The sequence below is a fragment of the Ascaphus truei genome, chromosome 16 (assembly GCF_040206685.1).
Source record: "Ascaphus truei isolate aAscTru1 chromosome 16, aAscTru1.hap1, whole genome shotgun sequence".
Classification (NCBI taxonomy): Eukaryota; Metazoa; Chordata; class Amphibia; order Anura; family Ascaphidae; genus Ascaphus; species Ascaphus truei.
Genome location: NC_134498.1, coordinates 50,469,665 through 50,482,031, shown reverse-complemented (window position 1 = coordinate 50,482,031; position 12,367 = coordinate 50,469,665). Strand labels below are relative to the sequence as shown.

General features: G+C 48.8%; 1 protein-coding gene across 1 annotated transcript in view; it reads right to left on the bottom strand.

Moving 5' to 3' along the window:
- MSN (moesin) overlaps positions 1 to 11,269 on the bottom strand; it is a 53,622-nt gene extending 42,353 nt beyond the window's left edge. The window contains exon 1 of the mRNA XM_075573557.1: positions 11,063 to 11,269. Within this exon, the coding sequence (XP_075429672.1) occupies positions 11,063 to 11,074 (12 nt within the window). The 5' untranslated portion in view covers positions 11,075 to 11,269. The remainder of the gene's footprint in view (positions 1 to 11,062) is intronic.
- Positions 11,270 to 12,367: the final 1,098 nt, after the last annotated feature.

Genomic DNA, 12,367 nt, shown 5'->3' with positions numbered 1-12,367 from the left:
CAAATTAGGATTATTCATTTGTTTAACTTGTAACATTTCCATAGTAAGGGCGCGTTGGGGGTTGTAACAATCCTTATCTAATGTCTTTTGGTGATAAGAGTGTTTGCCAGTACTCAACGCCATGGCTAAATTGCTCTGTGTTTTGTTTGCAAAGTAATTTACCAAGAGATAAAAGTAACGGATATTTTGGGGAACTCTGGATACAGCAGAAGTGATGCAAAGAAGAGAGTGGCATTAAAGCAGCCGGTCGGGGACATATAGATCAGATTTTATTCACTTGGCTTACCCGAATAATTGTCCGGCGACCACACAATTCCGACCGGGTCAGGCCAACCCCGTTAGCCAATAGAAAGCTGCGGGTTTATGGGGGGTGACATCGCAGCACAAAACAATAAAATAAAAACACGCAACTACAAATATCCCAGGTACAAGGAGAGTCCCCAGGAGTTGGGAGACCGCGGACCCGCTCCCGGGGATGGGGGGGTGACCCCCAGGTTTAGGAAAGTAAAAACTGGGGAATGTCCGATTGGAAGTAATCGATTTTTGACCTTCCCCATTAATGTGCGGCCAGCACAGAGCACGGCAACTGGATCACTCAAACAGCGTCTCTAACATGGAGAGATTAGGTCTTTGGGGGGGTTTATTGTTTTTAAACGACCCTAAAATTATTTTACATTTATATTTCAAGAAATGTGAAGCTCCCTGACGCTTTTTGCGGTGAAGTATGCGAACAAGACGAAAAGAATTAGTGAAATAATATACATTTCACTTTTACCCTCAGTATGCGAGTGATATGGGGGCAATTCAAAGATGGCGGTCATATCCCCAAAGATTTCGATTGGTGGGTGCTAAGTTGAGTTCGGAATGGCTTATGCAATGGGTAATAAAAAGATGGATGCTTTTTTTTTTTTTTTGCATCTTGCAACCTCTTGAATATTTTGTACAGTAATCCTCTTGTGTATTGAATAAATTAAATATTTATACATTGAAATAATTCATATTTATACTTTTTTTTTTATTATTATTCAAGCAAGAAAAATATGAACTTGTGCAATATTGGAAATCCTGCATTATTTTGTCCCACAGAATTGACCCCCTAATAAAAGCAACATTCAGTGCAGATGCAATTAAATGCAAATGGTGCATTGGGTTAGCGTTTTTCTGGCAGTTATACACATTCACTAAATAAATGGTGTTATGAGAAAGTGCTGTCACTTCCCTGAAATCCCAATGGGTCAGGAATAATGGAACTGCACCTTTAATGGGTCAGGAATAATGGAACTGCACCTTTAATGGGTCAGGAATAATGGAACTGCACCTTTAATGGGTCAGGAATAATGGAACTGCACCTTTAATGGGTCTTAATACTTTACATCCTGCAGTGTGACTCTGCGCGGTACATGCAGGATACAGACAAATATAAGTATTACTCACACTCACCAACTCAACAGCCCACACTGCTCAGAACGAGAAAGGGGGGAGGAGAGAGGGGAGGAGGGGGGAGAGAGAATGAGAAAGGGATGGAGGGGAGAGAATGAGAAAGGAGGGGAGAGGGGGGGGAGAGAATGAGAAAGGAGGGGGAGAGAGAATGAGAAAGGAGGGGAGGAGGGGGGAGAGAGAATGAGAAAGGAGGGGGAGAGAGAATGAGAAAGGAGGGGAGGAGGGGGGAGAGAGAATGAGAAAGGGGAGAGAATGAGAAAGAAGGGGGAGGGGAGAGAATGAGAAAGAAGGGGGGAGAGAATGAGAACGGAGGGGGGAGAGATAGAGAAAGGAGGGAGGGGGGAGAGAATGAGAAAGAAGGGAGGGGGAGAGAATGAGAAAGAATGGGGGAGAATGAGAAAGGAGGGAGGGGGGAGTGAGACAGGAGGGGGGGAAGGAGAAAGGAGGGAGGGGGGGGAGAGAATGAGAAAGGAGGGAGGGGGGGGGAAGAGAATGAGAAAGGAGGGGGGGAATGAGAAAGGAGGGAGGGGGGAGAGAATGAGAAAGGAGGGGGGGAATGAGAAAGGAAGGAGGGGGGAGAGAATGAGAAAGGAGGGAGGGAGTAATGAGAAAGGAGGGAGGGAGTAATGAGAAAGGAGGGAGGGAGTAATGAGAAAGGAGGGAGGGGGTAATGAGAAAGGGACGGGGGAAGAGAAAGGAGGGAGGGGGGAAGAGAAAGGAGGAGGGGAAGGAGGAAAGTCCCAGAGGAATTTTAGACTAAGCAATGCTCTGTCCTCTTGTGCCAATGAGTCACCTTGTGCCTAAATGACCGTAACATTTGTCAAGAGAGATCACCAACTCAATGCCATGATCGTAGCCCAATGTCCCACGTGTCCATCATATAGAATCCCAACACCAATTAGAGTGTAAGCTCTTTTCCTAAATGTTACTTTTATGTCTGAGCACTTCTTCCCATTATGTGTTATTTATATCTTATTATTTATATGATTGTAACTATTACTGCTGTTAAGCGCTATGTACATTAATGGCGCTATACAAATAAAGACAGACATACATACATGCACACATGCACACATGCACACATGCACACATACTGTACACACATACATACGCCCAGGAGAACAGGAACAGATATTGCATTCGTTGTGTTTGATATAATGCCGCTGTGCAATGCTCAGTCCATATTACCAGCGTCTCCCAATCCTCTCTTCGGGACAGAACAGATTTGGAGAAGTAACCAAGCAGGCACCTTTATACGTATGTTACATGCGAGGGTGCGATCAGCTGGTTACCCCTAAAACACAGCCTGGCTGGGGTGTACCAGGGAGAGGTTTGGGGAACGCTGCAATACAGGCATACCCCGCATTAACGTACGCAATGGGACCGGAGCATGTATGTAAAGCGAAAATGTACTTAAAGTGAAACACTACCTTTTCCCCACTTATCGATGCATGTACTGTACTGCAATCGTCAGATACGTGCATAACTGATGTAAATAACACATTTGTAACAGGCTCTATAGTCTCCCCGCTTGCGCACAGCTTCGGTACAGGTAGGGAGCCGGTATTGCTGTTCAGGACGTGATGACAGGCGCATGCGTGAGCAGCCGTTTGCCTATTGGGCGATATGTCCTTACTCGTGAGTGTACTTAAAGTGAGTGTCCTTAAAGCGGGTTATGCCTGTACAATGAACCCCTGAACTCACAATATCATCCGTTAGTACCAGAGAAGGTCACAGGTAGCTGCCATTTCCTCTGAAACGGGGGCGTCAACTACTTCAGAGGCCAGCAACCAGGTCCTCATGAAATGTTACAATGAAGTCTGTGCATACTCGGCAGTGCTGTATAATTCAGAGGTAATTGTGAATGGAGGTTGGGAATGATATTTACAACAAAACCATGAGACAGAGAAACCAGGATCCTAAAAGTGGATAAAAATACATTTAAAAAACACCCTCACGCCCTCTGCAAGTTTTTGCCTTTTTTTGCTCCAGGGGAAAAAAGGGTCTGAAAGTGCAAGAAAAGTGACCTTCATATCACAGCTAGGAATAAAACTATGAGTGACCGCACCGCTCAGCTCAATATGGATGGTATAGTAATCTTATTCTGGTAACGGGGTGCAAGAGGATACTACTGTATACATTTTAACAAGGTAGGTCCCAAGAAGGAACCTGAAAAGGTCCTTTATATAGCACTCACTGTGAAACAAGGGCACATGGACAAGCAGTCTTGAGATTCTCAATATCTCCTCAGAGGAGTCAATAGACCGAGGCTAACTGGAAAATGACATATATCATATATAAAATAGATAAACATCTTATTTATATGGGATATGCACCTGCAGCTTACCAGCACCTACAGGAGTGCCAACTGTTCTATTTGACATACACATATACACACACACACATATATACATATACACACACACACACACACACATATATACATATACACACACACACACACACACACACACACTTCTAACCGCTGCAGCAGTATGTATATGTATATATATATATATATATATATATATATATATATATATATATATATATATATATATATATATATATATATATATATATATATATAACCTTTTCAGGTTCCTTCTTGGGACCTACCTTGTTAAAATGATCACAGCTAGGAGACTGAACTGTAGGAGTTGTTTTATCATAAGGATGTATAGAATGTGAGATTCAGTACAGCATTTGGAGTTTAAGTTTTCCACCCAAAACACATTACACCTCTGGCACGCCATGGGTTAATGGGAATGATGCAGGACATTTGGTACGCTGTAAAAATAAGTGGGTCAAATTGGCAGTGAAGGAGTTAATGCCCACTCCAAACCTGCCCCTTATATACAAGCCCAAGCTCTCCCCTCCGCCCATCACTGGAACACATCACTAAGGAGTCTTTGGGCTCTCTCCTTGTCTGCGTCCAAACCCGGAGCCGACTTCATGCTGAACATTCAAGTACAAACATGAGAGCTTAGAACTTCCAGAGTCCCAGCCAAGAACAAAACACGCGTCCATTCAAGCTGCAACAAGGCTCTGCCTCTGCTCCAAAAATGTAATCACCCCCTACCAGGCGAGGACAGGGGTGCTCAACTCCAGTCCTCAAGAACCCCCCAACAGGCCAGGTTTTCAGGATATCCTAGCTTCAGCACAGGTGCTCCCCTCCCCCCCCCCCCATACAAGATGCTCCAACCGGATTCACTGGGGTCAGCCTCTTACTCATCACATTCCGGGAGGTCACTATGAAATGCAAAAAAATCACAAACAGGACTTTATTTTGGGAGGCTAGAACCGAAACGTCACTCCCCCAAGCAATGAACCACAGCCGGAAGAAACCAGTGGGGGACCGTCACGGTGTTCCTGCATTAGCATGGAGGGTTGACAGGCCGTGCCCATTCCACGAACAGAAGGAAGTGTCCCAATCAGCAGCGGGGGACGTGGCCCCCCATAGTCAGAGCTTGGGAGAAGGTTGCAGGACGAGTGAATGATACTTCCTGTTTAATAAATGTACCAGGCAAGGATCAGGTCAACAAACCACTGAGCAAGTCCAGCATGGGTGGGGTAAGAAGTCCCAAGAGTGCCACGTGCAAGTAATGAGCCACCTTCCTGCCACAATTATCCAGATACTGCCACCATGTTGTTTAAGGACTTGAACTCTGGGGCTTGGTATATAGTCCTCGCTGCTGCGCGTACACGCGCGCTCCCAGCGTTGCATGTGTGCGTTTAGTTGCTAGGGTGCAAGTGGTGACGTGCGCGGTTAGGGGGCGTGACTGACATCACCGCGTTAGGACGCGCTGTGATTGGTTCGCAGCGTAAAAATACAATTTTATTGTATTTTCCCTGGTCTGCCGCGCCACCGCTCACAGTCGTGCGCGCGTCCCAAGTATACAAACTGCGCGCATCCCAAGTATACAAACGTCTGGCTAACACAGCCAATTATAATTGACACGCATGCGCGTGCACTATATTACACACCTTACCCGTTCCAAGAACTGTTTTTAATATGCACTATTATATAGGCGAATGAGAGAATAGAAGATGCCATTTTGCCCAGAGCCCCCCTGCTTATGGGTGCAGAATTTACAGCCCAATTTGCCACTTTCTTTGGCAATTACAGTTCCATTTTGGGGGAGCAGCCCCTAAGGCACTGGTTTCCAACTTTTATGGTTAAGAAATCCTATAATTATATTGTGAAATTCTGAGGAACCCCAACTCTACTAGCGTGCCTGAGATCAGATGCATTGTAAGGAACCTCAACCCTCTCTAATAGTGTCTGAGATCAGATGCATTGTAAGGAACCTCAACCCTCTCTAATTGTGCGCCCGAGATCAGATGCATTGTAAGGAACCCCAACCCTCTCTAATAGTGTGTCTGAGATCAGATGCATTGTAAGGAACCCCAACCCTCTCTAATAGTGTGTCTGAGATCAGATGCATTGTAAGGAACCCCAACCCTCTCTAATAGTGTCTGAGATCAGATGCATTGTAAGGAACCCCAACCCTCTCTAATAGCGCGTCTGAGATCAGATGCATTGTAAGGAACCTCAACCCTCTCTAATAGTGTCTGAGATCAGATGCATTGTAAGGAACCCCAACTCTCTCTAATAGCGCGTCTGAGATCAGATGCATTGTAAGGAACCTCAACCCTCTCTAATAGTGCGCCCGAGATCAGATGCATTGTAAGGAACCCCAACCCTCTCTAATAGTGTGTCTCAGATCAGATGCATTGTAAGGAACCCCAACCCTCTCTAATAGTGTGTCTGAGATCAGATGCATTGTAAGGAACCCCAACCCTCTCTAATAGTGTCTGAGATCAGATGCATTGTAAGGAACCCCAACCCTCTCTAATAGCGCGTCTGAGATCAGATGCATTGTAAGGAACCTCAACCCTCTCTAATAGTGTCTGAGATCAGATGCATTGTAAGGAACCCCAACCCTCTCTAATAGTGCGCCCGAGATCAGATGCATTGTAAGGAACCCCAACCCTCTCTAATAGTGTGTCTGAGATCAGATGCATTGTAAGGAACCCCAACCCTCTCTAATAGCGTGTCTGAGATCGATGCATTGTAAGGAACCCCAACCCTCTCTAATAGTGTGTCTGAGATCAGATACATTGTAAGGAACCCCAACCCTCTCTAATAGTGTGTCTGAGATCAGATACATTGTATATTCTTCATTTGGTACAATTTTCAAATGACCTGAAAATTGCGTGGAACCCTTTAGGGACGCCCAAGGGTTCATCGGAACCCCTATTGAAAAACATGGCCCTAATGGTTTGTTTTGGACCCATCACGCTGCTGGTCCTGACAGGCAGGGCGGTTTTAAAACCTTCGAAGGCCCCAGGCACTTTTATTTCTAGCGGCCTGTGTCCCCGATACTTTTACTCATTTTTATGCTAATTTCATCGTTTGCTTGTTTCTTTCCATACTAGCGATATTTGGCATCGATACTTTTGTTTCGATATTACGAAGGCATTTTAAATAAGAATTTGCCGTTTTCTCTTATTTTGTGATTTTTTTTGTTTAGGTATCTTCTCAAGTGGAATATTGTAGGCCCTAAAAGGTTCGGAGGCTCAGGCCCTGCGCCCAGCCGGCCTAATGTATAATGCGGCCCTGCTGACAGGGAGGTGGTTAAGTGGAAACTAGGATTATAGATCAACTTTTTAACACTGGTCCATCAAAAAGACGTCGGAGAATAGTATATAATAGTTCTTATTTAACGGGGGCAGGTCAGTACATCTGGGTGGTCATATTATTGCGCCATATTTTCTTGAGACCCCCTCCAGCGCCTTCATACGGTGAAGACGAGTTCTGGTGAGAGGGGTTAGGGTGGAGTTTAGAAATGTCACATACACACTGTCCCCGTGATCCTGTACAAGTGACTTTTCTGCCGTCACCCACCAGCACTGGGCATGTCTAGGAGTAGAAGGAGTACAAGGCCACGGATGTTGGACAGGGGGGAAGCCCTTGAAGAATGAATCCATTCAGCCCGGTCCATGAATAATAGTGGGTGTCGCTTCTCACCGACGGCTGAAACGGAGGCGGCGGGTAAGCGGGGAGCAAAGAAATATGCAAAGGAAACCGAACCCGGCTATAAAAATAAAGCTGCAGAACCTCCGTGTCTGCACAGAAGCCAAAGGATTGTTACTAACCCGCAGGAGAGGAGGCGACCTTTCACTGAGGATTAAACCACGAGCAGTAAAAAGCAGGAGGGGGGGAGCGACACAGCGAGAAGTGGAAGTTGGGGGGAGGGGAGCGACACAGCGAGAAGTGGAAGTTGGGGGGAGGGGAGCGACACAGCGAGAAGTGAAAGTTGGGGGGAGGGGAGCGACACAGCGAGAAGTGAAAGTTGGGGGGAGGGGAGTGACACAGCAAGAAGTGGAAGTTGGGGGGAGGGGAGCGACACAGAAGTGAAAGTTGGGGGGAGGGGAGCGACACAGCGAGAAGTGAAAGTTGGGGGGAGGGGAGCGACACAGCGAGAAGTGGAAGTTGGGGGAGAGTGGGAGGGGGGAGAGTGGGAGGGGGGAGCGACAGAGCGAGAAGTGTAAGTTGGAGGGGGGGGGGAGCGACAGAGCGAGAAGTGGAAGTTGGGGGGAGGGGCGCGACACAGCGAGAAGTGGAAGTTGGGGGGAGGGGAGCGACACAGCGAGAAGTGGAAGTTGGTCAGAGGAGAGCGACACAGCGAGAAGTGGAAGTTGGGGGAGAGGGGGGAGAGGGGGAGGGGGGGAGCGACACAGAGAGAAGTGGAAGTTGGGGGGAGGAGAGCGACACAGCGAGAAGTGGAAGTTGGGGGAGAGGGGGGAGAGGGGGAGGGGGGAGCGACACAGAGAGAAGTGGAAGTTGGGGGGAGGAGAGCGACACAGCGAGAAGTGGAAGTTGGGGGAGAGGGGGGAGAGGGGGAGGGGGGAGCGACACAGAGAGAAGTGGAAGTTGGAGGGGGGGAGCAACACAGCGAGAAGTGGAAGTTGGGGGGGAGGGGAGCGACACAGCGAGAAGTGGAAGTTGGAGGGGGGGGAGCGACACAGCGAGAAGTGGAAGTTGGGGGGGGGGGGGAGCGACACAGCGAGAAGTGGAAGTTGGGGGAGGGGAGCGACACAGCGAGAAGTGGAAGTTGGGGGGAGGGGAGCGACACAGCGAGAAGTGGAAGTTGGGGGGGGGGGGGGAGCGACACAGCGAGAAGTGGAAGTTGGAGGGGGGGGGAGCGACACAGCGAGAAGTGGAAGTTGGGGGGGGGAGCGACACAGCGAGAAGTGGAAGTTGGGGGGAGGGGAGCGACACAGCGAGAAGTTGGGGGGAGGGGAGCGACACAGCGAGCAGTGGAAGTTGGGGGGAGGGGAGCGACACAGCGAGAAGTGGAAGTTGGGGGGGGGGGGAGCGCCACAGCGAGAAGTGGAAGTTGGGGGGGGGGGGGGGAGCGACACAGCGAGAAGCGGAAGTTGAAGTTGGGGGGGGGGGGGGAGTGACACAGCGAGAAGTGGAAGTTGGGGAGGGGGGAGTGACACAGCGAGAAGTGGAAGTTGGGGGGGGGGTTGACAGCGAGAAGTGGAAGTTGGAGGGGGGGGATTGACAGCGAGAAGTGGAAGTTGGGGGGGGATTGACAGCGAGAAGTGGAAGTTGGGGGGGGGGATTGACAGCGAGAAGTGGAAGTTGGGGGGGGGGATTGACAGCGAGAAGTGGAAGTTGGGGGGGGGATTGACAGCGAGAAGTGGAAGTTGGGGGGGGGATTGACAGCGAGAAGTGGAAGTTGGGGGGGGGGATTGACAGCGAGAAGTGGAAGTTGGGGGGGGGGGATTGACAGCGAGAAGTGGAAGTTGGGGGAGGGGGGGAGAGGGGGAGGGGGGAGGAACGACACATCTGCCATATGCTGGCAGGGTCATAACGCCTCACATTCTCTGCAGGCAGCAAAGGGTTAACACGGCACAGTTGCTGATGGGAAATGGAACACTACGAGGGGAGACACTGACATCTCTCCCCGAGAGGAGTCAGGAGACTCACACTCTGCTCTCCCAGCATCAACGGGTTAACCCTTCCACTACCAGAAGGGCCTCACCATACACAGCCTGTGCACGCATACATCCATCTAATGCTTTCTGCAGGTATTCTATCCTTTCCTGACTGTCTAAACTCACCGGCTTTCCGTCACTTTAAAAATGGCCGACATTCCCCCCCCAGAGAAGTCACAGGCCGGAGGTCCCGGCTATTTTTGCCTTATTCTGAGATTCATTTCCCAGGGGGGGGTGGGGGGAGAGATATATATTTGAGGTCACCTAATCGTTTATTAGCACAAAGCAGTTCAACAGTTACCCAGCACTGAACTAGTTAAAACATGTCCCTCGTTAGTACATTAACACATGACAATTATTACATGGGGATTGGAAACATTCAATGTTTCCCGCATTTTACACCCCGCCTCGCTCCCGCGCGGACGTCACAACAACGCAAAGCTCCCTTTACGTGGGAATATTACAGATATTGGGCGTTTCCACACTTTATACCGATTTAAAAACAACGTTTTGTGCATTTTGGGCATTTTGCCGCTCGCGTCGCCGAAGTCACTCGGAACTATCCAACAAAATAAGTTCAAAACTGAGCGCAATGCTTCCCGACCCCGGAATAACGTGCCCCCCACCAGCTAACCCCCAACATCACTTCACTCCGCTCAACGTTCGCGCCCCGTCTCGCACCAGACATTGGGGCGGAACCAAGTCTCACTAACCCCTCAAATACACCGCCAAGCAAGGCCCCACTGGCAGTGACGGGGTTAAACGTGAAATCCCTCCAAAAAGAGAAGAGTTTAAATAAACCCCAAACGCACAGAAATGGTATTCAGCAAAAGGCGGCAAAAAGGAAGTGGCTGCCATATTATCCCAACCTAATACCAACCGGTATTTCCAGGAGACGGCAGCAAAGTTGGGAGAGAGAAAAGAATCACAGAAGACCAGTGTTTTTTCAGCTGGGGTTCCCCGGGCACCCCTAAAGGGTTCCACGCAATTTTCAGGTCATTTGACAATTGTACCAAATACAGAAGAATTTACAATGTATCTGATCTCAGACGCGCTATTAGAGAGGGTTGGGGTTCCTTACAATGCCTCTGATCTCAGGCACAGTATTGGAGAGGGTTGGGGTTCCTTACAATGTATCTGATCTCAGGCACAGTATTAGACAGGGTTGGGGTTCCTTACAATGTATCTGATCTCAGGCACAGTATTAGAGCGGGTTGGGGTTCCTTACAATTTCACATAGGGTTGCTTCACCAAAAAAAAAACAAATAAAGTTGGACACCGCTGCAGTAAACCATTAAAAAAAAAAAGATATATATATATATTTCGCAAAATGCAACTTCAAAAAGAAAATTGAACCTTCAATCCGTTCAGTCCTGGGAGGGACAAGCGTAATATTCATAGGGTTTCAATGACTATTGGGGATCCCCTATACACAAACTGGGTGGTCTCTCTGAGCCACGACAGTCACAAAGTGAATATTGGGGCTGGTTATAGCCCAGGAGTGTAACAGACACACAGACTGTGCCTCTCTGCCTGTCCTGGGCCAAGCCACACTGGGGGCAGGGGGCAGGATGGGGAAGTTTTGGGGGGAGTGGGAGAGGTTACTCACAGTTTTGGGCATCCTCGCTGGTTACAAGTTGTCTGTAAATGTTCCCTGGTTAATGTCAGCTTCTCTGCCCAGGCAGGTCCCGGGCGGGGAGGTGGGAGGACAGGTTATTTGGGGGTCTCTGTGTCCCTGGGTGCCAGTCTGTGGGATCCCTTACTAACGGAACACTAAGGTCTGTGCAGTAGCCACACCCAGGGAAATGAAGACATGGCAGAGTGGGCTCCCTGACTCCTCCCGTGTCACTGCTCACTACCCCCTCCCCTTCCCCTCCTGCAGCAATGAGGCTCAGAGAGGGAGCCCAGGGGGGGAGACAAAGTAACAAGCAGCCCAAACTTATCACAGTGTATCCACAGCCAGCTCCGGGGCCAGACATCAAAGTGAGTGAGGCTGTGTTCTACTGAAGCAGGCTCAATGCAAGTGAGTGAGGCTGTGTTCTACTGAAGCAGGCTCAATGCAAGTGAGTGAGGCTGTGTTCTACTGAAGCAGGCTCAATGCAAGTGAGTGAGGCTGTGTTCTACTGAAGCAGGCTCAATGCAAGTGAGTGAGGCTGTGTTCTACTGAAGCAGGCTCAATGCAAGTGAGTGAGGCTGTGTTCTACTGAAGCAGGCTCAATGCAAGTGAGTGAGGCTGTGTTCTACTGAAGCAGGCTCAATGCAAGTGAGTGAGGCTGTGTTCTACTGAAGCAGGCTCAATGCAAGTGAGTGAGGCTGTGTTCTACTGAAGCAGGCTCAATGCAAGTGAGTGAGGCTGTGTTCTACTGAAGCAGGCTCAATGCAAGTGAGTGAGGCTGTGTTCTACTGAAGCAGGCTCAATGCAAGTGAGTGAGGCTGTGTTCTACTGAAGCAGGCACAATGCAAGTGAGTGAGGCTGTGTTCTACTGAAGCAGGCTCAATGCAAGTGAGTGAGGCTGTGTTCTACTGAAGCAGGCTCAATGCAAGTGAGTGAGGCTGTGTTCTACTGAAGCAGGCTCAATGCAAGTGAGTGAGGCTGTGTTCTACTGAAGCAGGCACAATGCAAGTGAGTGAGGCTGTGTTCTACTGCACACTCAATCCAAGTGAGTGATGCTGTGTTCTACTGCACACTCAATCCAAGTGAGTGAGGCTGTGTACTACTGAACACTCAATCCAAGTGAGTGAGGATGTCTTCTAATGAAGGCTCAATCCAAGTTAGTGAGACTGTCTTCTAATGGAGACTCAATCCAAGTGAGTGAGGCTGTTTTCTAATGAAGACTCAATCCTTCTAATGAAGCAGGCTCAATCCAAGTGAGTGAGGCTGTCTTCTAATGGAGACTCAGTCCAAGTGAGTGAG